This window comes from Dendropsophus ebraccatus, chromosome 13 (genome assembly GCF_027789765.1).
Source record: "Dendropsophus ebraccatus isolate aDenEbr1 chromosome 13, aDenEbr1.pat, whole genome shotgun sequence".
Lineage (NCBI taxonomy): Eukaryota > Metazoa > Chordata > Amphibia > Anura > Hylidae > Dendropsophus > Dendropsophus ebraccatus.
In genome coordinates, this window is record NC_091466.1 from 50,225,311 (window position 1) to 50,249,415 (window position 24,105).

The 24,105-nt window shown below is 41.8% G+C and overlaps 2 protein-coding genes across 5 annotated transcripts in view; one reads left to right on the forward strand and one right to left on the reverse strand.

Moving 5' to 3' along the window:
• Positions 1-4,664, reverse strand: part of EXOC5 (exocyst complex component 5) — a 29,694-nt gene extending 25,030 nt beyond the window's left edge. The window contains exon 1 of one of the 2 annotated variants that reach the window (XM_069951422.1): positions 3,991-4,663. In XM_069951422.1, the coding sequence (XP_069807523.1) occupies positions 3,991-4,017 (27 nt within the window). In that variant the 5' untranslated portion in view covers positions 4,018-4,663. Of the gene's footprint in view, positions 1-3,990 lie in introns of both variants that reach the window. The other variant, XM_069951423.1, reaches the window with a different exon arrangement.
• On the forward strand, positions 4,019-23,644 carry AP5M1 (adaptor related protein complex 5 subunit mu 1). Of its 3 annotated transcripts, XM_069951427.1 has the most exons (10): positions 4,703-4,810; positions 7,076-7,131; positions 8,551-8,651; positions 8,762-9,407; positions 14,638-14,865; positions 15,054-15,193; positions 16,144-16,229; positions 22,135-22,253; positions 22,520-22,616; positions 23,495-23,644. In XM_069951427.1, the coding sequence occupies exons 3-10, from the start codon at positions 8,584-8,586 to the stop codon at positions 23,575-23,577; spliced, it is 1,467 nt and encodes a 488-aa protein (XP_069807528.1). In that variant the 5' UTR covers positions 4,703-4,810; positions 7,076-7,131; positions 8,551-8,583; the 3' UTR covers positions 23,578-23,644. The 3 variants fall into 3 exon arrangements, with proteins under 3 accessions (XP_069807527.1, XP_069807528.1, XP_069807525.1); XM_069951426.1 differs by lacking the exons at positions 4,703-4,810; positions 7,076-7,131 and adding an exon at positions 4,019-4,231; XM_069951424.1 differs by lacking the exon at positions 7,076-7,131.
• Positions 23,645-24,105: the final 461 nt, after the last annotated feature.

The window sequence follows — 24,105 nt, forward strand, 5'->3', positions numbered from 1 at the left end:
CCTCCCCCCTACTCTCTTTCATTCACTGCTCATTATCAAGAAACCTCGACTAGTTTACATCAGTGTAGCCCTGTCTAATCTATGGAGAGGGTAGGGGGGAGGATTACACAGTGGAAGCTGTATGAAAGCTGGTATTCAGAGGCCAGAGCTGACTTCAGAGGAGGCAGCCCAAAGATGTGGCTGTAAATTAACTCTTTGTTGTCCTGTTTTGGTGCCTCATCTCCCTCCACCTCTCCCCTCTCCATAAAGAACCATGAAGACAGGGGGGAGAGCTTCAAACTGCTTTTTCGTGATAAAAATGCATTTTTCAGCTAATAAACCCAATTACAAAGTTTTAAAATCACTTGCACTATTCATTACTGCAAAACAAAAATTAAAAAAAATAAAATATTTAAACGACAGTGACACTTTAAGGGATATGATTTCCACAATGTTGGCAGGCGCCGGGCAATGTGGTCCGGGGGGCGCGATTGGGGGGCCGCGGGTGATGAGGTCCGGGTGGGGGGTCGGGGTACGGGCGGCAGGCGATTGGCGATGTGGTCGGGCGGGGGAGGGGGTTGCGGATGTTGATGTGCGGCACCATCCGGAAGCCTGGGCAGACCAGGAGCAGGGCAGCCGAGGGAGCCGGGTGCAGGCCAGTGAGTTCGGAGGTAGAGGGGTACGGGTGGGGGTGCGTAGAGAGTTCGGAATCCGGACACTTTCCTGACATGCATCAGGAAAGCGTCCGGAGCTCGGGCGCTCCCATAGACTTCTAGAATTCCGGACGAAAATAGGACCGGTTCTAAAAAATCTGGTTCTATTTTCCGGAATGGACACCCTTCCGGAAAAATCCGGAAGGGTGTCCGTGCCTAATGAAAGTCTATGGGTCCGGAAATCCGTCCGGATTTCCTGATAGAAAATCCGGATGGTTTTTCCGGACGTGTGAAGGGGGCCTTAAGAATAGGAATAAAAATAGAAATGCCTGGCCATCTAAAATTAAAAAAATGTATAGACCTGCATTTGGCACTCCGTGTCTCTATGCAGGCAAAGATTACTATAGCTATAACTCATATAGGTATACTTGGTGGATTCCAACTCTCACCCACTCCTCGTGCCTGACAAGATGCTCCTTAGATGGATTCTCTGCTTGATTGTACTCATACAAGCCATGAAGACTCAAACATTTGCCCTGCTCCCGGCACCATATTGATACAGGATTCCAGGTGGGGAAAGAGTCCACTACAGCGCTTACCTGTCCATAATCCCTTAGAATCCATTCTGTGTGGTGGATTTAAAAAAAAAAAAAAAAATTGTAGAAGCAGCACCTCTTCTTTATTATTATTTTACTATGATCGGCACCTTTTTTTGGACTCAAAACTGTATCATAAAAGTTGCAACAAAAATGCACAATGAAAGGCCACACAGGACCAATGTGTTTCAATAGCCCCACCCCACCCCGCGATCCATGCCACAAAAGAAAAAAAAGACAACTGTGGCACAGATCACCATTTCGTGTACGTACGTGTGAATGAGACCTTAGGCTACGTTCCCACATTTGCATTTAGAATGCATTTTAAACAGGGACGAATCTACTCCATCATTACTTAGCCGTGCAATGTTGGCAGAACGGTTAGTGCTTTTATTGTGTTTTTTTACATAATTACAACCTAGTTATTTATGTGGGCCTCTGAAATTATACCTAAATTGCCTGTCTGGGCCACATAATCAGCATTGCCAGGTTTAGGCTGTGATCACACACTGCAGTTTCATTGCAGTAATCCATGATGTAACTGCAGTACTGCATCCTTTCTGTAAAGACCCTGCAGTTCTGAACTGAAAATCCATGTGTGAACACAGCCTTAAAGCAAATGTACCATCAGGTATATGGCTTTTTTTTTCACATTAGCAGATCAGCGCCAGCATGGGGATCCTGGTGGCGCAGGCCTTTTTTTGAAAGGCCACCTGGTTCCCACACTTAGCGCCGGTCCTTTCCCATGCATTGGCCCCGCCTCCCCCCAGTATGACACTACTTCATTCGAATCAATGAGTTCACACTGTTTATGCACACACGCGCACAAAAAAAAAAGATGAAAAAAACAAATACATTTGTGTCCATCTGTTGTTCCACTGACTTCCATTATTAAAAAAAAAAGGATAAAAAAAAACAGATCAAAACGCATCCTTTTTTTAACGTACACAAAAATTTGGTTTCGATCATATTTTTTTATCCATTATAATGAAAGTCGATAGAAATACAGATAGACACAAATACACCTTTTTTTTCCATAAAATGGATGAAAACAAGCCGATTGCAAAACCGCAAAGTGAACTCAGACCAAGGAGTATAATAATCTGCATCAGGAGGACACTGAAAAACAGTGGTGAGGACACTGAAAAACAGTGGTGAGCACGGCAGGATTGATAGAAGAAAATGTCTACTCTCCAAAAAAAAACATTGCTGCCCGTCTGCAGTTTGCTAAAATACCTCCAGCCTGATGTGCAGGACTAATGTTTGACCTGGTTCTCTTTATCTACTTGTGTGGGAATCTGACATAGTTGTAGGTCACATTTATGCAGAAACGATAGGGTACGTTCACACGTACAGGATTTGCAGTGGATTTCTCGCTGCGTATTGGCAGCGAGATCCGCTGCGGATCCCTGCCTAGTAAACTCTATGGGCAGACAAACTCGCAGCAGGATGGACATCCCGCTGTGAGTTTGTCAGCAGCCCACCCCCTTAACCCCCGGCCGCCGGAACCTATACTTCACCTGGTCCACACTCTGGCTTGCTTCGGGGGTTTCCAGCATGTCCCACTCGGCCAAACAGTGCGCAGGCTGCAGATAAACTCACAGCGGGATGCGCATCCTGCTGCGAGTTTGTCTGAACATAGAGTCTACTGGGCAGGGATCCGCAGCGGATCCGGTAGGTGTGAACGTACCCTAAGGGTACAAACCCACTTGACGTATTTGCTGCGTGAATCAGTCTTAAAAATAAGCAGGCAAAACGCAGGTTGGCTTTATACAATTGTTTTGCGTTAAAATACGCAATTGCGTATTTTTGAAGCGTGAAGCTTGTTGTTAGCAAAGCATCAGTTGTTAACAACCTGTGTGAAAAACGCATGTAGCTTCACGCTTCAAAAATACACAATTGCGTATTTTAACGCAGAACAATTGTATAAAGCCAACCTGCGTTTTGCCTGCTTATTTTTAAGACTGATTCACGCAGCAAATAGTGGGTTTGTACCCTAAGGTTCAAAAATTTTCAAGTACACCTGGAGTTAAAACGGGGTATTCCAGCAAAAAAATAAATAAAAATTCTTTCAAATCAACTGATGTCATAAAGTTATAAAGATTTAATATCTACTTCTATAAAAAAAAATCTCAAGTTTTCCAACACTTATCAGCTGCTGTATGTCCCGCAGGAAGTGGTGTATTCCTTCCAGTCTGAGACAGTGCTCTCTGTTGCCACCTCTGACCGTGACAGGAACTGTCCAGAGCAGCAGCAAATCCCCATAGAAAACTGCAGTTCTCCAGACTGGAAAGAATGCATCACTTCCTACAGGACATACAGCAGCTGATAAGTGCTGGAATACTTCAGAAATACCACCGTGCAGGCATCAAGCAAGTGCAACTATGGGCAGATGAGAGCCCCTATAAGAGAGTAAGTGATCAGAAGCATTGTACTCCACAGCTGACAACCTAATGTACAATGAGACAGTGAATGATGGGGACACACAGGTGTCACCACTGTCAGTACAGATCTCCCCCCCTATTGTCCCTGCACTATGGCGCCCCCATAACATGAACATGTCCCCAGGCACAGTGCACTTCTCTGTATAGTAGGCACAGCGCACTTCTCTGTATAGTAGGCACAGCCGTATCTGATCCTCTCCTAGAGCTATATTACACATCGATATCCAGGAGGAACATGACCTGCAGTTTCCACGGTTTCCTGTGTGAACAGTCCCCAGAAGAGGATGCGTCTCTTGGGCAGCAGTGTCAGTCACTCACCTCGAACAGAGACTCAGTGGCGGCCATGGTGCCGTCTATGGGGACAGCAGACACCGTCCTCCGGGCCCAGCAGCAGCTAGTTCCCGGCCGGGCGGGGATCAATGAGCAGCTGTTGTTACCGGAAGTGAAGCTGTGACAGACACCGGAAGTGTGCGTCCATAGTTACAGCCCCCCGACTAGAGGAAACTCAGTAGAGTAGTAGTAGGAGGAGGCGGCGGCGGCGGATGTTGGAGAGCGCAGGGTGAGTTCACAGTCGCGAAATCTCTTAAACTATTCGGATTATATCGCTCTTTGTTCTAAAACCATAGAACTGAATATGCCAGCATCGGTGCATGCTGGGACTTGTAGTTCTTTGCGACCCCTGCTTCGAGAGGATAATACGAGGGGAGGGGGGTTCTGTGGGGACGCTGGTGCATGTCTTGAAGGGATTTTAGAGAAATGCGGAAGATTGTGATTGTGTGGTGGATTACTCGCCAGTGAATCGCTAGTCGCCATTTTTATTCCTGGTATGGGAAACAGTTTGGCCGACCAGAATGCATTTCGTCTCTCAGTCTAGTTCCAACCCGACCAATCGTAAGGCGCCGTGTCACCTGATACAAACAATTACAGGATATATGAAAGTCAAGGAAGCGGGGCGTTTAGCTTGGGGGAAGTTGTGGGGTGGGAGAGGGTGGTAGGCGCCGACCCTGGAGTCCTTACAGGAAGGAGAGTATATACTGCTGCGGTCACATGATCCGAGTCACATGTGCAACACTCCAGTCATAGGCTCACGGGGTCACGTGACCACTGGACACATAAAGAAGGGCAACTTGTTACCATGGTGATATGGCTGAGGGCATCATTTTATTATATTTTTTGCCAACCTAGTGGCAAGGTTTTTTTTTTTTTTTTTGGTTTTTTTTTATGTGTAGTGTGACTGCATCTAATGCCTGAATGATAGAATTTAAAGGGGGTATCCAGCACTACAAAAACATGGCCACTTTTTCCTCTCTCTTGTCTCCAGATTGGGTGGGGTTTGGAACTCTGTTCCATTGAAGTAAATGGAGCTTAAAGAAGCAGTTCACTTTTTATTTTTTCCGCCCCCCCGGGTAGCCGCTGTCATGTATACTTACAGAAGATGATCGGTGTCCCGTTCCCGTCGGTCAGTTCCGTCCCGCGGTGCCGTTCACATCGGTCGCGTGCTCACTTCCGCCGGCTGCTGCCAGTCCTCTTCTCTGCCCAGTGATTATACACCGGAAGTCACTCGCTTCCATGCATTCTCTATGGAAGCGCGTGACTTCCGGCGTTCAAATGACAAGGGAGAGAAGAGGAGTCACAGCGCCGGCGGAAGTGAGCGCGCGCCCGATGTGAACGGCACCGCGGGATGGAACTGACCGACGGGAACGGGACACCGATCATCTTCTGTAAGTATACTTGACAGCGGCTACCCGGGGGGGGAGGGGGGGCAAAAAAAATAAAAAGTGAACTGCTTCTTTAATTTCAAACTACACCTGAACTGGAGACAAGAGAGGGGAGAAAGTAGCCATGTTTTTGTAGCGCTGGATAACCCCTTCAAGTAAACCATGTGATAAATTCAGTGACAGGGCCTCTTGATGCGGTCCCACTAAGCTTGCAGTCTAATCTACACACGTCCTGTTACAGCTCATTTCTAATGTTCACGTATGTGGACATTTTTCTCCCTCTTTTTTTTTTTTTTTTTTATAGAAATCTTTAAATTGATATTGCCACCCTCTCCCCCAATCTATAGGAGCAATTCTCAGCACCGTTTAGAAGTTTACATACTGCACTATTCATATGCTTTTTTATCATTGGCGGACAGTGATGTTGCCCTATCCTTATATGCTTTTACCATGCCTGCACCACAGCAGGAGAACCCTGGCCTCCACGCAGTGGGAGCGACCAATTCCAATCATGTCACATAGGGGGACGTGGACTACGGTGCTAATGTTAATGAGAAGGGGGCACAATGGCGTGAACCCCCACCCAGATGACACTATCCAGCAATGATAAAAAGCATATGAACTGTGCCGCGTGTAAACTTCTAAATAATGCGGAGAATGGCACGTATTAAAAGGGAGGTGACAATATTACTCCAAACCGCATAAAGAAAGAATACCAATAAATGATAATTTGGGAGTATGGTGATCCTGGCCATCGTTCATCCATCTCTCTCCTTTACTCTCATCACTCAGGTCCTGATCTTTACAGCACAATTTTTCTATTACCATAATTCTCAGCAAACGCTGTATTGAAACAACTTGCATAAAAGTATTTCAAAAAGCCACATGTTAGAAATTATAGGTAGGAATATGTCATCAAGTAATAAGAATATGTCTAGAAACGGACGTAGCTAAAGATATGTTATCAATTGATGTGTTTCAATTTCACCGCAACTGGACCTAGGTCAGAAGACAAAGAGGAACGACCAACATGCACAAGGCAGGAACCTTAATGAAAAAACCTATACTACTTACACCTCTCTATACCGTTGTTAACGATCTTCGTTTCTCCATTTTATTATGTTTATTGGTATCACTATGATATCTCAACTGTTTCTTACCAGATTGTACTTTTTGTCTTTGTACATTTACAAAATAAAAAACACTAAATAAATAATGTTTAAAAAAAACCACAATATTATTGACATAGGAAATTAAAAAAAAAAAAGCATTTTACAATAACAGTGAGGAAGTGACCTATTTTTGACCTCAGGCAGTAAATAAATATGAAATCAAAGTAAAAAAACATATGTATAAATAAATGTGGAAAGATAAACATCGAGTAGCACAGTGGCCTACCTACCATAATTCTCAGTACTCATGTTAAGTATAACATCATAAAAATAAGATATACAGAGTGTGGAGAATGACGCTACTGTATGCTTCTCGTCCATTTTCTGGAAAATACCTGTGAGGTTAGATTCTCATCACACCCCTAGATGAATGCGTTGAGCGATGGAGTTTGTAAGGTGTGGTCACTGTATTGGTCCTTAGAGTCTCTGCCACATAGCGGCAAAAATATTTGAGCATAATTTGTTCTCCATTAGCCCTAACACAGTCCTTACTATCTGTGTCATTCCATGTAGCCAGGCAGCAGGTAACTCGGCTAATTGGGTTAATGTCTCCAGGGCCCTGAGATGACGTAAGTGTGGAAACTGCCATTTCCATTTTGCATAATCCACGATGCATTTTATGCTGGAAAACACCCATTAGGGACCATATGGTCACTACTACCAAGAGTCTTCTGACTAAAGCTTCTTTATAATTCTTCAGTCTTCAGAGCTGAAATCTCAGTTTTCCTTGCTTGTCCATTGACTATACAGGCCTTGTTTGGTGATCTGCGGTCTGTCAAAACTTTTATATACTGTGTATTATGGTACAGATATGAGAGGAAGAATTATGAGGGCACAACTGGTCACAGCTGTGTCTAAGGGGTCATTCACATGTCTGTAGAATTCCATCCGTACACAGTTGGAGCTCTGCTGACTGGACCTGTCAGTACACTAGCATAAACTTAAAAAAAAAAATTAGGCGCTCCTGACATCATAATTAATCATGCTGCTAGGAGCTCTCAGGTCTAGGCTTCAGAAGAGTTTGTAGTTTATCTGACAATTCAGTTAATAGTCAGATGGGCGTGAACTTAAAGGAGAAGTCCGGTGAAAATTTTTATTAAAGTATTCTATTGCCCCGTTAAAGTTATACAAATCAGCAATCTACACTTATTACCAGGAATGCTTATGAAGTGCTTTTTTTTCCCCTGCACTTGTAACTGCATCAAGGCTTCACTTCCTGGATAAAATGGTGATGTCACGACCCGACTCCCAGAGCTGTGCGGGCTGTGGCTGCTGGAGAGGATGATGGCAGAGGGATGCTCAGTGCCCTGTGTCCCTCAGTGTCCCTCTGCCATCATCCTCTCCAGCAACCACAGCCCGCACAGCTCTGGGAGTCGGGTTGTGACATCACCATGTTATCCAGGAAGTGACATCACCATGTTATCCAGGAAGTGAAGCCTTGGTGCAGTAGTAAGTGCAGGGAAAAAAACACTTTAAAAGCATTTTCTGTAATAAGTATACTGTATATTAGTAATTTGTATAACTTTTGAGAGATGATACAATACTTTAATAAAAATTTTCGCCAGACTTCTCCTTTAATTTTAAAAAAGTGGGTGAATATCAGGTGATGGGTGGGATTATACAGTCAATGGGTACGTATTAGATATACGCACCCCTCAGTGTAAATCATTCACGCCCCCTGACTGTACAATCCCTTCCATCACCTGATAGTCACTCCCATTATTAGAATGAAGGTCACGCCCATCTGACTATTAACTGAATTGTCAGACAAATTTTAAGCCCATATAGATCGGAAATAAAAGGGGTGTATTAAGAAACTGTTAAGTGTTTTATAATCGGGGCAACCTATGTTATTTCATGATAGTAACAGCTCATTTTTGGGGGTTGGTTACATGTCCACTTTAAGTAACCCTGAAAACAGCAGGAATATTTTGTGTGAATCTAATAAATAAATTTCACAGCTTTTAATTTTGTCAAACTTTGTTTAGGTTCCAATTTGGTGTGAATCGTACAGTAAGATAATGCCTATCCGTGGACTTTGGATCTTACATCACCAGCCTGGGGGGCAAGGAGAGGTCAAATTTTCAAGGTAATAAGGATCCTTACTGACAATTACAGTAAATGACACCTCATTGTGTTTTTGGTTTCGACTTTGCATAATTCCTTGAAATCTTTGATATGATATGATGTGTCTTGCAGACGTTACCCTACAGTGGAGAAACGCGCAAAAGCCTTCAACAGGTCCAGCTACGTAACCATCCCGGAAGATGGAGACCTCTTAAAAGCATTACTCCATGAACTGGGACTGACGGACGAGAACAAAAACTTTGTGGAATACAGAGATAACTGCGCCAGGATCAGTAAAACAAATGTCCACTCCCTGCTGGTCTCTGAGGGGAGCCTCTGGCCTGTCCTAGCCATTCAGAGTGGGGACTTTATCTATGTATGCCTTCCTCTTGTGGAGCAGCTACTGACACCTACCCCACCACTTATTGGTATCAACAGCATTTCTGAGGCATTTGCCCTTCTATCTGGAATCATGCAGTTTGTGAACCCTGGACACAACACAGAAACGGACGTTTCCTCCAGGTTCTCACAACTTCCTCTTCTGGTAACGCAGGCCTGTCCGCTAGGCTCTCCTGTGGACACCAACCTGCTTGCACTGCCAGATAATCTAAGCAACGTACCAGTGAACCAGTCGTATAAATCTCCAGCATGGAGGACTTGCAAACAAAAGGGAAAAGCTCAAATTGAAGTTCATATAACAGAGAAAGTGAATTCGACGCAGTATGACAAAGGGGATGATAGTGACACGTGGCAGGTGTATGGGTCAGTTTCCTGCAAGGTAAGAACAAATATTATGTAGGACAAGTACAGTTTTTGAAGTTGATGCAAATTTAAATATCCAAGTGACTTTAAGGGATATTCCTGGCATGCAGGAGTTAATACCAGAAATGGGAAAGGCAATCGGTGACATGGTCTACTAAGGCTCATTGATGTGCATTGGGTGCATAGGCTAGCCTGTCTGGTCCAATAGCACTAGGGATGAGCGAATTTACAGTATAAACAAAGCAAAGTTCTTCATTAGCTCGGTAGTCGGCTTATACACCGACTGCCTTTGAACTTCTTGAGTGCCTGTAAAAGCTGCATCCAGTCCTGGAAAACTTCTCCCAGTTTCACATCATTGGATCCAGCTTTTCCCGGCACCCAACAGCTAATGAAACACTTTGTTTATGCTGTAAATTTGCTCATTTCTAGATAGCACCAAAGAGCTCTTGTAGTGCAAAGTGGCAACAAAGTTTCTACTGGTTATGATAGGTGTCAGTACACACTGTGCATCATAGATCACCATGCACAGGGCAGTGTAGTCACTCTATACTGACCCTTATCCAGTGAAAGTATTTCTATACTGCAGGCACAAATGAGCCAGTGATTGTCATATACCGTCCCTAAACTTCAAAGAAATGCATCACAATGAAAATCCAGCCCACTCTTTGGGGAGCAGGGGAAACTTTACAGAGTGATATATTATTTGTGGGAATACCCCTTTTAAAGGGTGTCTTCAAATATAGCATATTACATAGGGTATTGTTGTTTTTTCCCCAGAGTATGTATGTTGTGTTCTAAAAGGGTTGTCCAACCTCTAAAACCTCTGAGAAAGTGGTCCTAGGTCTTGTGTAAAAATGGGGCGGCAGTTGTGTGTGCACTCTCTCTCCTTTCATTGTGTATATACCATATTCGGACCCCCTGCAATTATAAACTTATCCTCTATCCTTCAGCATGTATTTGCAGTAGTTAGACTCCCTAAATGCTGTTTTTTATGTGAGAAAATAATTATGAGGGGAATGTGCCTTTTAAATGTGTAGGCTAGGGCATGATGGGAATTGTAATTTCGGAACAGCTGGAGAGCCGCAGGTTTGACACCCCTGGGCTAGGGCTACGTAGCAACTTATGGGTGTGCAACAAGATTGCAATTTAATTCTGGTAAAATCATAATTAAGTATAGCGATTATGGTCACACAGGTTTGGATTTCTGTCATGTTGTGATAACATTCGCTATCAATACTTATTATTAGTGATAAGTGAGCACAAAGATGCATTTTACAATGCCAACGATGTTAAAGGGGTAGTGCGGCGCTAAACAATTATTCACAAAATAACACACATTACAAAGTTATACAACTTTGTAATGTATGTTATGTATGTGAATGGCCCCCTTCCCCGTGTTTCCCCCCACCCACGCTAGACCCGGAAGTGTGGTGCATTATACTCACCACATCTCGTGTTGACCCCCGTCTGCCATCTTGGGAAAATGGCGTAGTCTTCGGGAAGCCGGCCGGACCGCTCCATCCGTCCCTCATGCCGGCAGAGGGGGGCCGGTATGAGGGACGGATGGAGCGGTCCGGCCGGCCTCCCGAAGACTATGTCATTGTCCCAAGATGGCAGACGGGGGTCGACACGAGATGCTATGAGTATAATGCACCACACATCCGGGTCTAGCGTGGGTGGGGGGAAACACGGGGAAGGGGGCCATTCACATACATAACATACATTACTAGGCTGGGTTCACACTATGTATATTTGAGGCTGTATTTGGTCCTCATGTCAGGTCCTCATAGCAACCAAAACCAGGAGTGGATTGAAAACACAGAAAGGATCTGTTCACACAATGTTGAAATTGAGTGGATGGCCGCCATATAACAGTAAATAACGGCCATTATTTCAATACCACAGCCGTTGTTTTAAAATAACAGCAAATATTTGCCATTAAATGACGGCCATCCACTCAATTACAACATTATGTGAACAGAGCCTTTCTGTGTTTTCAATCCACTCCTGGTTTTGGTTGCTATACAGCCTCACAAATACAGCCTCAAATATACATAGTGTGAACCCAGCCCAAAGTTGTATAACTTTGTAATGTGTGTTATTTTGTGAATAATTGTTAAGTGCCGCACTACCCCTTTAATGAGTAATGAACCCCATTGGAGTCAATAGGAGACTCCTCAGCTAGTTAGTTGACCCCTGCTCTGCAGAGAGGAGAATGCCTGGTTCACCTTCAAGGATCGTGTCAACAAAATTTACAGAAATTAGAGCAAAAAAAACGCAATAGGTTACTGCAAGACACATGAGAGCTCTGCGAGTATGCCATCAACTGACAGCATACCCCCGGAAATCTTGTGTATTGTATTGCATTTTTTATTTAAATTTTTTGTATATTTCATTTACACATCTCTTCAAGGGTTGAAGTGTACAAAAATTAGAACCAAAACATGTGGAAGCGTTACTGCAAGACAATTGACGACATACTGCCGGAGTTCTAATGTGTCCCTCACTCACTCAACACTGGTTAATATGTATGAGCATGACTTTGTGATCTTATGTCATACGGTCACAAGTCGTGAATGTGGCAGTATTACAGATCAGGTGCTAATCCATCATACAGCACCTATAGTGGTGAATGCCTCAGATTTGGGGCGTGTTCCTTTCCGTTGCTTCCACAATAGGAGAGAATATCTCAACGCATTCTCAGTGCATTAAGTGAGTGCTGTATAGCAGCACATTGTGCTTATAGATTGTAATACTTAACGATGGGGATTCCATTTAATGGAAAGTTTTATTGACATTGGTCAAATTAATGCTAGATCTCCTTTATCCCATTCTGCGACAGTAGGGATAACCCATATTCACTCTTTATACTTCTATACGCAGGGATAAAACAGGCTGGTAAATAATGTGGTTAACACCGTTGTTTGGGAATCGACATGTTGGCTTCAAACAAGTGTTTGGCGTTTTTTTTTTTCCACATTCACTTGTAAGGCTTTTATCCCTGAAAAGAAGTGGATCTCATTTTCCCTTGATGTTCATGCCATGTCTAATGGGCTATCGAGAATTAACATGAAGACAGGAAATGGCGGTGGAAATTACATTGCTTCTGTTACCTGTTCCAGAATGATCTGTTTTGCCTTGTAAGCCCCTATGTATGTGATTAGTGAACACGGTTTATGGATCTTAGTTCCAGGATGTATATAATTTGTAGGTAATTGTCAGTGAACTGGTTACTTGCAACTATCCGTAAAGTCTGGTGGATTTGTTCACTTTGCTATTATTTCCATTTATTCTCTTTATTGCATTTATTCTAATATTAAACCATGTATGCAAATGTGATTTTCTTCCTTGTACAGTTTAGTAGAATCCCCGACAGCTCTTCGGAAAGCAAAACTCGCCTAAGCTAAGCGTATATGAGATACATGGGCAACATCCCCCCATCCCCAATAAACTGCTGATTTTGCCTGGGGTGCAGTTGACTCGATTATGCCCCCACATTGTAAATACGGTATTATATTCTGACCATGAAATATCTGCAGAGAATTCATCTTGGCACTGCTACATCCCCGCTCACTTCCTGGTTCAGCTGAGTGGGATACAGTACAAAGACAGATTTTCAAGCTTAAGGTTTAGTTTGGGGGGAAAAAAAATCTTTCGGGTACAAACCCACACACCGTATACACATCAGATACGCAACAAATACGCAGCAGATTTGATGGTGCAGACTTGATGCTGTGTTCAGTTATTTAGATCTAATCTGCTGCGTATTTGCTGCGTATCGCAGCAGTAAATACGCTGGTTATACGGTGTGTGGGTTTATACCCTTCTAGTGATTTTTTTTGGTGGGGGGGGGGTTTACCGAAGGTTTTCAAAGGTTTTATCTTCACATACAGGGATTCTTTACTGTAAGAGCAGTGAGACTGTGGTACTCTCTGCCATATGGTAATGTATCTGTTGTTCATTGAACAAGGGGCCTGGATTCCTTTCTTTAAAAAAAAAAAAAATACAAGTATGGCTAGTAGATTCTTGGAGACAAGAGGATGATCTAGAGGTTTATTCTGATTGCCATATTTGTATTTGGGAAATGATGTTTCCCTATGGGGCAAATGCTCTATATTTCATTACCAGTGTCTGACACGTTAGATGAAGCCCCAGGGAGTCCTGGAAACAGCCTATGGCTATGTTCCCACTGCGGGAACATATCAGGTAGAGGTGGCAGTCTTGTTAAATATAGACAGTCCCTAATAATGATCATGATCATTATTAGACGCCATCTATGTTACAAGATGGCCGCCTTCCCTGATATTTTCCCCAAGTAGGAACATAACCATAGGCTGTTTAAAGACTCCCTGGGGCGTCATCTAATGTGTCACTCTGTAATCAAATGCAGAGTGTTCAGGTTTGGACAAACTTGAACGTGCTCGAGGTTCGCTCATCAATAGTCATAGGCTAAAGAACATTAACATGTTGTGACTGAGACCTTATCTGCAATGCCGGACACAGCCAATGGACAACAATGGCTCTGTGTCTGGAAAAGAAAAAAATAAGAGCATCTTTTTGAATCTGAAAACTCTTCACAAGCTCATAAAATACAGTAGATTGTTTAAAAAACATATTTTTTTTATAAAGATTTTCAAGAACAAATTTTTGTACCTTGTGAAAATGTAGTCAGGTGCTTAGAAATAACTATATAGAATATATATAAAAAAAAAAAAAAAAAAAGACAAAGTGATTTTTCTTCGTATTTCCAAGTGCTTTAGCAGTAACCTGTTTACACAGTTTGCTCATAGTAGAAATGTATTACCCGCATTCACAAGACGGTGCAGTGGGCAGTTAAATCTGAAGCGGCTGAAGGGCAGGCAGATGTTTATGCAGGTGGTGGTCAATGAACATGGTGGGAGCCCGAGTCATTTCAGCTCTTCTCCTGCCGTTTTCTCTTTTGTTTATCTTTGTACAAGCAACATTAGCTCCGAGGGACCAACTTATTCAGCACTACCTAAAATAATGACTCTTTGATTGCAGTCAACCTAAAGTGGCTCAAGGACTTATTAGCATGTACGGACCTATGTAAATTGTTATTATTATTTTTTATTATGCAAAAGGTACATTTGATTGATTTAATGCACAAATCCCACAGGGGGTCATTGGAAGCTTGTGCTGAGTAAGTGGACGTGTGGATTAAAAGCCTTGGTTTGAGCATTTACACAGATCTAATTAACATCATCATTTTTTTTTTCTTCCCAAAGTGTAATTTGGAAACAATCAGCCCAAATGTAATAGTCGGCTTGAATCTTCCTGCCAATGGCTCCCCCCTTCAGGATATCCTGGTCCATCCCTGTGTGACTTCCATTGACTCTTCCATGCTGATCTCAAGCAGCGTGGCTGTGACAGACGATTCTGCTTTCAACGGGCCATACAAATTTCCATTCATTCCTCCCTTTGAATTGTTTCAATTGTGTTACTACACATCACAGGTAAATAGGAAATTATGATTTATAGTGCTCTATTTTATCTTATAAATGCTGTACCAAGAATATCTCCCTTATTCTAGTAGATACAGGACTACCGTGGTTATATGGTTCCACGGATATTGACCTTCTAAGAATGTAGAAATATTTTGTGCATGATCTTTTTTTTTTATTCATCGTTCTTTTTATTACAGGTACCTGTTCCACCAATTTTAGGTTTTTATCAGCTGACAGAAGATGGGCATCAAGCACAGATATCCGTTAAATTAAAGCTTCACGAGAGCGTTAAAAATGCTTTTGATTATTGTGAAGCACATCTACCCTTTTTCAACAAGTAAGAAATAGAATTGATATTTCTATTCCTTTAATACATAGTCAGTGTAATTTTTAAAACAAAATTATACATAGACATTTCTGAAAAGCCTCAATGTACATATGAAAAATTTATTTTTTTATTTGTATTAGTAAAATTTATAAAAAGTGTTTACAAATTTTTAAAAGAAAAAATTATATTATAATAAGTATATCTGTTGAGGTCTTTGTCTTCCTACAAGTACAATTTATGATAAGGTATTATTATTTTCCTGCAACAAAAGCAATGTTTGTAATAATAATCATAAGAAAAATGTATTCCTTTAATATCTACTTTCAATTTTTTTGTAGTAATTAATTAATTTTTTTTATATGGACTATGGATTTAGAATTTTGGAATATAAGGGTTAGCTTGCTGCATGAAGGTGCACAAAACAGACCTTTACATTTGTGCTTGGATTCTATATTTTAGTTACATTTATAATATGATTTACAATGCAGTTTTAATTTGGTAATCTTTATTGTGCATCATGTTATTTTATGGTTTTTTTTCTCTTTTAATCTATAGAGCAGTTTAGAATACTATATTGTCTGTAGAGTAGTTTAGAATACTATATAATCTATAGGGTAATTTAGAATACTTTTATAGTCAAAAGGGTAGTATAGAATAATAACTAACAAGCAACTGTCCCAGGTTTGTATTCCTCATTATACATATGTAGCTTGGTTAAACAAACAATATGCTTTTATGAGGATTATTACTAGATTTGGGGGGGGGGGTTTATCAGATATTTAGTGAGTAAAATGTCTTAATTTCTCTCTAAATGTATCATGTTAAACATCTACAACACTCGAGACTATACAACTCCCTTTGATTTTTGTTTTTTTTATTTTCTGAGAACAATAGAATTAAAGTGTTGCTATGCCTTAGTGTAGCCCCCTTTAATATTTCATGGCAATTGTGTATTACAGAGGTCAAATAAAGCATTTTGAATACAAAGTAAGTCACGGGCAGCTTGAGTTATCAAGGGAAAAGAGTCTTCTTGTTTGGGTAATAGGTAAGTGTTAAGATTTTTTTTCTGTAACAAAAAAATATCTAGTTTACTTTTTTTCAACATGTATATTAAAAAAAAAATTGAATAATACAGATGCAACAATGATATATTGAAAAAAATTACAGGAATTAAATAAAATTGTATATAGATGATATAATTGAAAAAAAAACTTAACCTGTCATAGGTGTTAAATAATCACACCAAGTAAAATTACAAGTTTCCATAATTAATTAAGTTCTTAGAATAAATCAAACCTTAATTAGTTGTATTGAGAGAACTACAATAGTAAAAAAATATTACCATTACTATTATATTATATAGTAAAATTACAGTAATATTTTTTAAAATATTTTACTAAATTATTTATCTACCTAAATGGGCACCGTCATTACCAATTAAGCATGATATACTACATCTTTGAAATTTTCTTTCTTTTTTTTTCTATATGTAACAAAATTGCTAGGTGTCTCCTTTATTGGAAAACTGCAGTGAAGGCTCTGTCACTAAGGCCATTTGGTCTTTAGTAACAGCAGAAAAAAGACCAAATGCAGGAAGTGATGTCATTTGTCCGTCTTCTCTGCACAGACTGGCCCAGCGAAGATGAATGCTGATTGGGCCGCACACACTCCCCAGCACACACCCCTGAGCACTGCTGCAGATGACTATACTAACTGATCTAAGGGTCCGCCCACCAGCTCAGAGTGAAAGGCTGCATTCACACGTTCCGTGTTTCGTACAGAACATGGAATGCCTGTAAAGGAGCCCCGTTACAGGCATTCCACGTCCTTCTGCCGTGTCAATGCAGCCAAATGCAGAATCATGAGCAGCACAATGGGGCCCTAAATCGAGTGCTGGAGCTACAAAATTTAAACCGACAACATAAATAAAGCAGCCTTAAAGGGGTAGTGCGGCGCTAAAAAATTATTCACAGAATAACACACAGTACAAAGTTATACAACTTTGTAATATATGTTATGTCTGTGAATCGCCCCCTTCCCCGTGTCCCACCACCCCCGCCCGTGTACCCGGAAGTGTGTGGTGCATTATACATTACCTGATCCGTGTCGAGGCCGTCTGCCATCTTGTGCCAAACGTCGTCTTCGGACGGACGGCCGAATCGCTACCGCCGCCCCCCCCCCCCCCCCCGCCGCGTCATAACTGTGCTCAGCCGCGATTGGCTGAGCATAACTGTGTGTAATGTGTGTTATTCTGTGAATAATTTTTTTGCGCCGCACTACCCCTTTCAAGGAAAAGTACCAGCAGGTTAGATGACTCTAACCTGCTGATAGCTCTCTATTGCGCATGGGGCGCTGAGGATGAAGAGAAGTCTCTTTCCTTCATCCTCTGCGCTATTCCAATGCACTTTGCAGTCTAATCTGGCATGTAGTAAGGCTGTTTGGAGCACTGGGAGCAGGGCTACTGCACCCCAGAGCTCTGATCTGTCCCCGGCCCGCCTGTTCTAGTGATTACAATCCGAGCCTACTAATCAGCTGTAAGAAAAAATGGAAGTGAGTGTTTCCTTGCAGCACCACCATAGAAGAGACAAAATATTGCACATTGTAATGTATAGTTGAGCTAGGTCCTCTGGATATCATATACGGGTATCAGCGCTGTGGAGTTGGTGAGCCAGATTACCAACTTCCTTTTAGCCCACTCCCATAAATTGTTCATATATAATAATTAGGAATAAACATTTATCTACCAAAATTGTAGCATTTGGCTTAATTCCCCATGACGTACATGTGTATCATGGTTGTGTTAAGTATATCGAGGACTCGGGAGCTGAGCCTGCTCTATACACAGCAGGAGATGTCTGTTAACCACAGCTGACATCTGCTGTCAGTGGCTGGGATTAAAGGAACTCTGATGCCAGCCATTTACCCCAAAGTGGTGCATCAATAAGGGGAAGATTTATCAAAACCGGCTTACTTGTATGCCAATCTTAAATAAAGCTTTGATCCCATACAGTCCACCAGACTTACTAAGAGGTGTACGCCTCTTAGTAAATCCAGTGGGACCTGTGCTTGCCACACATCGTCTGCAAGTGTAAAATGTAATGAATTGGGAGTGGGGGAAGGCCACACCTCCTCCCAACTTTGCTTGCCCATTAGAGGAATTGGGCATACACCACAGAGAAGTCGCAGATTTTCTGTGGCATACACCATGGATGCAAATGATAAATCTTCCCCATAGAAAAGCATAATTTAAAAAAAAAATCTGCCCCATAGATTCCAATATGTGGTACCCTCGGGCCTTTAACCTCTTAACGACGCATGACGGGTATACCCGTCATGCGGCCGTTAAGAGTAAACAGAGAGGGCTCCCGGCGTGAGCCCTCTATGCAGCGCGCGGTCCCCGGTTGCTAAGTGCAGCCAGGGACCGCGTGTATTAGCCGCCGCGGCCGGCTAATTAACTATTCAAATGCCGCTGTCAAAGCTGACAGCTGCATTTGAATAGCAGCTGTGCCCCCTCTCCCTGGTGTCCAGTGGGGGATCTCCCCCCGCGATGCGATCGCGGAGGGGAGATCCGTTCTAATGAGCCGGCCGGGGCTCAGCGTCGGAATGACGCTGATCCCGGCTCGGCAATCTATTCAGATGGTCTGCAGCAGACAATTATAATAGAGCACCGATCTGATGGATCATTGCTCTATTATATACACAGGATTGATCTCAATGGGAGATCAGTTCTGTGTATATAGAAGTCCCCCAGGGGGCTTCATATTACTGTAAGGGAAAGTTAAAAAAAAGTGTTTTTATTAATAAAAAATCCCCTCCACTAATAAAAGTCTGAATCACCCCCCTTTTCCCCATTTTACAAATAAAAATAAATAAATAAACATGTTTGGTATCGCCACGGGTGTAATCGCCCGAACTATTAATTAATCACATTCCTGATCTTGCACGGTAAACGGTGTAAGCGCGAAAAAATCCCAAAGTGCAAAATTGCGCATTTTTGGTCGCATCAAATCCAGAAAAAATGTAATATAAAGCGATCAAAAAGTTGTATATGCGCAATCAAGGTACCGATAGAAAGAACACATCATGGCGCAAGAAATGGCACCTCACACAGCCCCATAGACCAAAGGATAAAAGCGCTATAAGCCTGGGAATAGAGCGATTTTAAGGAACGTATATTTGTTAACAATGGTTTTAATTTTTTACAGGCCATCAGATACAAGAAAAGTTATACATGTTATATATCGTTTTAATCGTAATGACTTGAGGAACATATATAACAACTAAGTTTTTCCATAGGACACACAACGTAAAAATGAAGCCCCCCCAAAGAAAAATAATTGCGTTTTTTTTTTTCAATTTCACTGCGCGTATAATTTTTTTCTGGTTTCGCAGCATTTTATGGAAAAATTCAGCCTGTCATTGCGAAGTACAATTAGTGACGCAAAAAATAAGGGCTCATGTGGGTCTGTAGGTGTAAAATGCAAGTGCTATGGCCTTTTAAGCACATGGAGGAAAAAACGAAAACGCAAAAACGAAAGTTAGCACGGTCCTTAAAGGGTTAAATACCCACCAATTGCTCTGCCACCCTCCTAAAATGCAATTTAGGGATGCAATTGAGCATTTTCAGGTCCTCCAGAAAGACTTAGTGTCATTAAAAAGGTAAAAAGAAAAACAGGTTTGTTTTTTTTTAAATTCCAGAGCTGTTTTTACAGCAGTCATGCACACAGTCTAGTAAATCTTGTCACATCATGCCTGAACATCCAAAGGGTGTCCAGGCATGTTGGGAATTGTAGTGTTGCAACAGATGTACCTCTAAATGCTGTTAAATGTCCTCATAATAACATCCAAAAATTAAAAAAAAAAAAAAGGTTAACTGCAAGCCCCATGGACTTATACAGCATTAAATTGGAGCTGTTCCATTGACATGTGCGAGAAACATTATTGGGTATACTCAACACCGTTTAATACTTTTTAAGAAGGCATTCTACGGGGAGGGGCAGGAAGAGCTGTAAATAGCTATTGTTTCCTCTACTGTTGTCACTTTGGTCTCACTGGTCACGCTTATTAATGTAATTCTGTACACACTACAGCAGCCTCCTCATTATCACTGATAGAACAAGAAGTTTAAGCCTACCTGTAACTACTACCTCTGCTACTACTGTTCCCTTCATCCACTAATACTACTACTGCTGTTACTACCCTTTCTACCCTCCTCCAAATACCACTACTACTCCCCTCATCTACTACCACTGCTGCTATTACTCTTACCACTACTGCTACTCCCCTCATCTACAACTATTACTTCTCTTATCTACTATACCTCTACTATTACACCCCTCATCTACTATACCATTACTATTATGGCTGGGCGATTTAATCGTGAAAAAAACAAAAACAAATGTGACCTTGGTTAACCAAACTGATCCTATGCAGGTCACTTTTTACATGTGACCTACTCATCCAGCAACCACAGGAGCCAAATTCAAACTGACGTTGCGAAGTTTGAACACCCACTGCTCCTACCTCTCTCCCTGTCGACACCTTACCGACATGCCCGAACATTCCCCACCTGGCCGCTGTCTGCTAATCCGGCGCCATGATTCACCTGCCGCTGGCCTGCCCGAGCTCTGGGAAGCCTCCTCCATGTCACTGCTGATTTGCCTCCAGTGACAACTGGCAGTGCCTTCAAATTTAAAATGCAGCCACACCACCTCTCCCTGCGATGGGGACACTACTGCTAGCCTGCCTAAGCTCTGGGACACCTTCTGGCATGCCCACACGTCCCCCACTTTACTACTCTCTCCTCCACGGGGGGAACCGCTGACAGCTTCCCCAGGCTCAGGGACACCTGTGCGTCACTGAGTTTCAGGGCATCTAGAGCGGTGGCAGTGTACTGCGAGCAGAGGAGCGGCGGGCATGGGGCACTGACTTCTCCCTCTCTGAATGAGCTGAGCCCGGGTGTATGAATGATTGCTGGGGTCCAGGAAATGTGTGGGATCCAGGGTCTGTGTCCATGTGTTGCACGCTCTTTATATACTGTATGTGTGTGCAATATGTGTGTACCGGAGCATGAGTCGAGCAGGTCTGTACACCGCACTAGGGCTGGCACAATGTACATGGAGAACACTGGCACATTATATACAGACACTGCACTGTCACAGTATATACAGTCTGTATATACTGTGGCAGTACACTGTGACAGAAATTGCACTGCCCCTGTATATATAGGCACTGTCAGCTCTCCTGGCCTACAAGGAGCATGGGGGGGGTATACTGCAGGGAAGAGTAGGGATAGGGATAGATTTAGCAGAAAAATAAAGATTTTACTTTTTTGCCATATCGCCCAGCCCTATCATAGAGGGATATATACAGTCTATTATTAAAATAAGCAATCCAGCTTTAATGCAATTAACCAAGAAAAAAATAATTGAAACAAACATTCTGAAAATGAGTGTGGCTTGCAAGGAGGGGTGTGGCTTATAAAGGGGGGCAGGGGCAAGTCTGTCTGGCACTGCATGAAGAGATAGAAGGATCTGAGCTGCGACATCCACAAAGGATGTTGGGTTAGTTCTCCAAGATGTCTGTAACATCCTCCCTGCTGAGTTCCTTCATACACTGTGTGCAAGCACCTACAAGAACGGGTGCTGTTTTTATAGCTAAGGGCAGTTACACTGAATATTGATCTGATTTAAATTTATCTTCTGTTTGTTCACTTTGCTTTTTATAAATTGATAAAAAAGAATCAACTATTACCACTTCTCCATTTGAAAGCTTTTTATCTTTTTTCCCCACACCTGTCTAACACATTTGCACAGCGTTGTATACCAGAAATAATTAGGAGGTTATTTGGTCAGTTTATTCATGGGCTGACCAAAGGTACTGACTTTGTTGATTTGGTGAGGGTTAAGTATATATGTTTTATTCATTATTTAATTTTTGTATAATTTTAGGCCAGAAGTTTCCAAAATCTTTAGAAATCTCCCTGTCAGGAACTGTGACCTTTAGCTCAGAAGAACAACCCAATGACCCAGTGGATCCCATTTGCGTTGAAAACACGGCTTACGTCAAAGTAAGTCACAAATTTGGAAAGTTTCCACCACAGTGATGCAATTTTATGTACTTTTATGCGCTAAATAGGACTGGGCAATTTTTATTTTTTTTTTTGGGGGGGGGGCTGCAGTTCTACAATGTAAGAAAGAGACTTTATGCGAACTGATAGAACATGTTTTCTTACACAGTGGTTTTGAATCTTAAGTTATGTGAACAGGATATTACTTGCACAGGTTTATGTTTTGTATATGACTGAATGTTTACGTTGTACTTTTGCATCCATAGCTTTCATTTAGAATTCCTGACTACAGTTTGACGGGATGTTACACGGACCAGCACTCTATTCAAGTCTTCTCAACAGCAAAGCCAAAAATTTTTACCTGTAAGTCTCTTTTGTTCTTTCTGTGGGGTTTACATATTTTTTACTGGGTATATTTACATGCTGTTCGGCAAGGACAGTCAAAAATATTTTGTACACAGCAAGGACAGTCAACTTCTACTTTTTCGACACACTTTAAGGTAATGTGTCATGTATTGGATTTCGTTTTTTACAGTAAATTTAAAGGTTGTATCCCAACATTAAAACTTAATTAAGAAAATGCTCATTAGGGGAAGAATTACTGAAATATATACCATCATAAGAAGGGTGGTTCCTTATTCCACGAACGTGCATGGTCAGCCACTACTCCTAATCCAAAGATAAATGAGTGCAGCCTCACATTCTTCTCCATAGCCTTTTGCTCGATAAGTTTTTCTTTGACATTTGATGGACACCTCTCCTCCCCACCAAGTTGTGTTCCAACTTTCACTCGGATACCTAACAAAGCGGGAATGTAGACAGATAGTAGATGAGTCCCCACAACAATTAGCTAGTTATACAACTTCCTTGGGGCACACAACCTGTCTCTTTGATCTGTGGTGCTCAGAATCTTCACAAGGAGAACATGAGTGATAGCCAAACTCAAGTAACAAACTGGTACCCAAGGTGGGATAACTTCTTTAAGGGGAAATGAATAAGTGACACATTTCTGTTGAGAAGGGATCAAAAAATAGACTGGCAATGGATTGACCCTGGTGCTGCAGGGGGTCCAGAAGGTGAATATATATTTTACAGAATACTAAGTTATGGCCTGTTTAAATATTCATGATTTTTTTTTTATCAACTTCACTACTTAAGGTTGCCAGACAGTAATTTGGATTTACTTTTTGTCTTCTTGGAGAATGACCTATATCATATCACATTGTTTCTATGTCTTACAGCTCGGGAGCTCATCTCGGCAGACTACTATATATGGAACTCCAAGGCTCCAGCACCTATAGTATCCAGATCTTTCTTTGATTAATAACCAATAATAATTATATTTGTTAAAACTGAAAATAAATGTGCAATAAAAAAAACACTTTACTTAATTGGTTTATGTCATTTCACAAATTTAACTAAAAAGCAGTACTATGTAAATACCATTACCTATGGAGAGGGTTTTTCTTCATTGGGAGTGCCCATTGCGCTTTCAAAGGAAACATTGAAACAAAGTTGTGTGTATGAAACACACATGTGAGTATTTATTATCAGTTGTATCATCCTAATTTTGTGTCTCCAGTTGGCTTTTTTAGCTTGAAATCTACTAAATTGTATAGACTCGGCCGCAGGAACATCATTTTATTTCTGTTTGGATTGCGGGCACATTCGGGTGTGCCTGCAATTTAATTAGCCATGGAACTCTGTGCAATGTACGGCTGTCAGAAAGGCACAACTAGCACTAGTGGCCGCAAATAATTGACAAGTAAGTTATTTGTGCGGCCATAGTAAACAACAGCTGTTGTTCAATACAGCGTGTGATCAACCGCAGCTATTCGCATAAAGTTCAGTG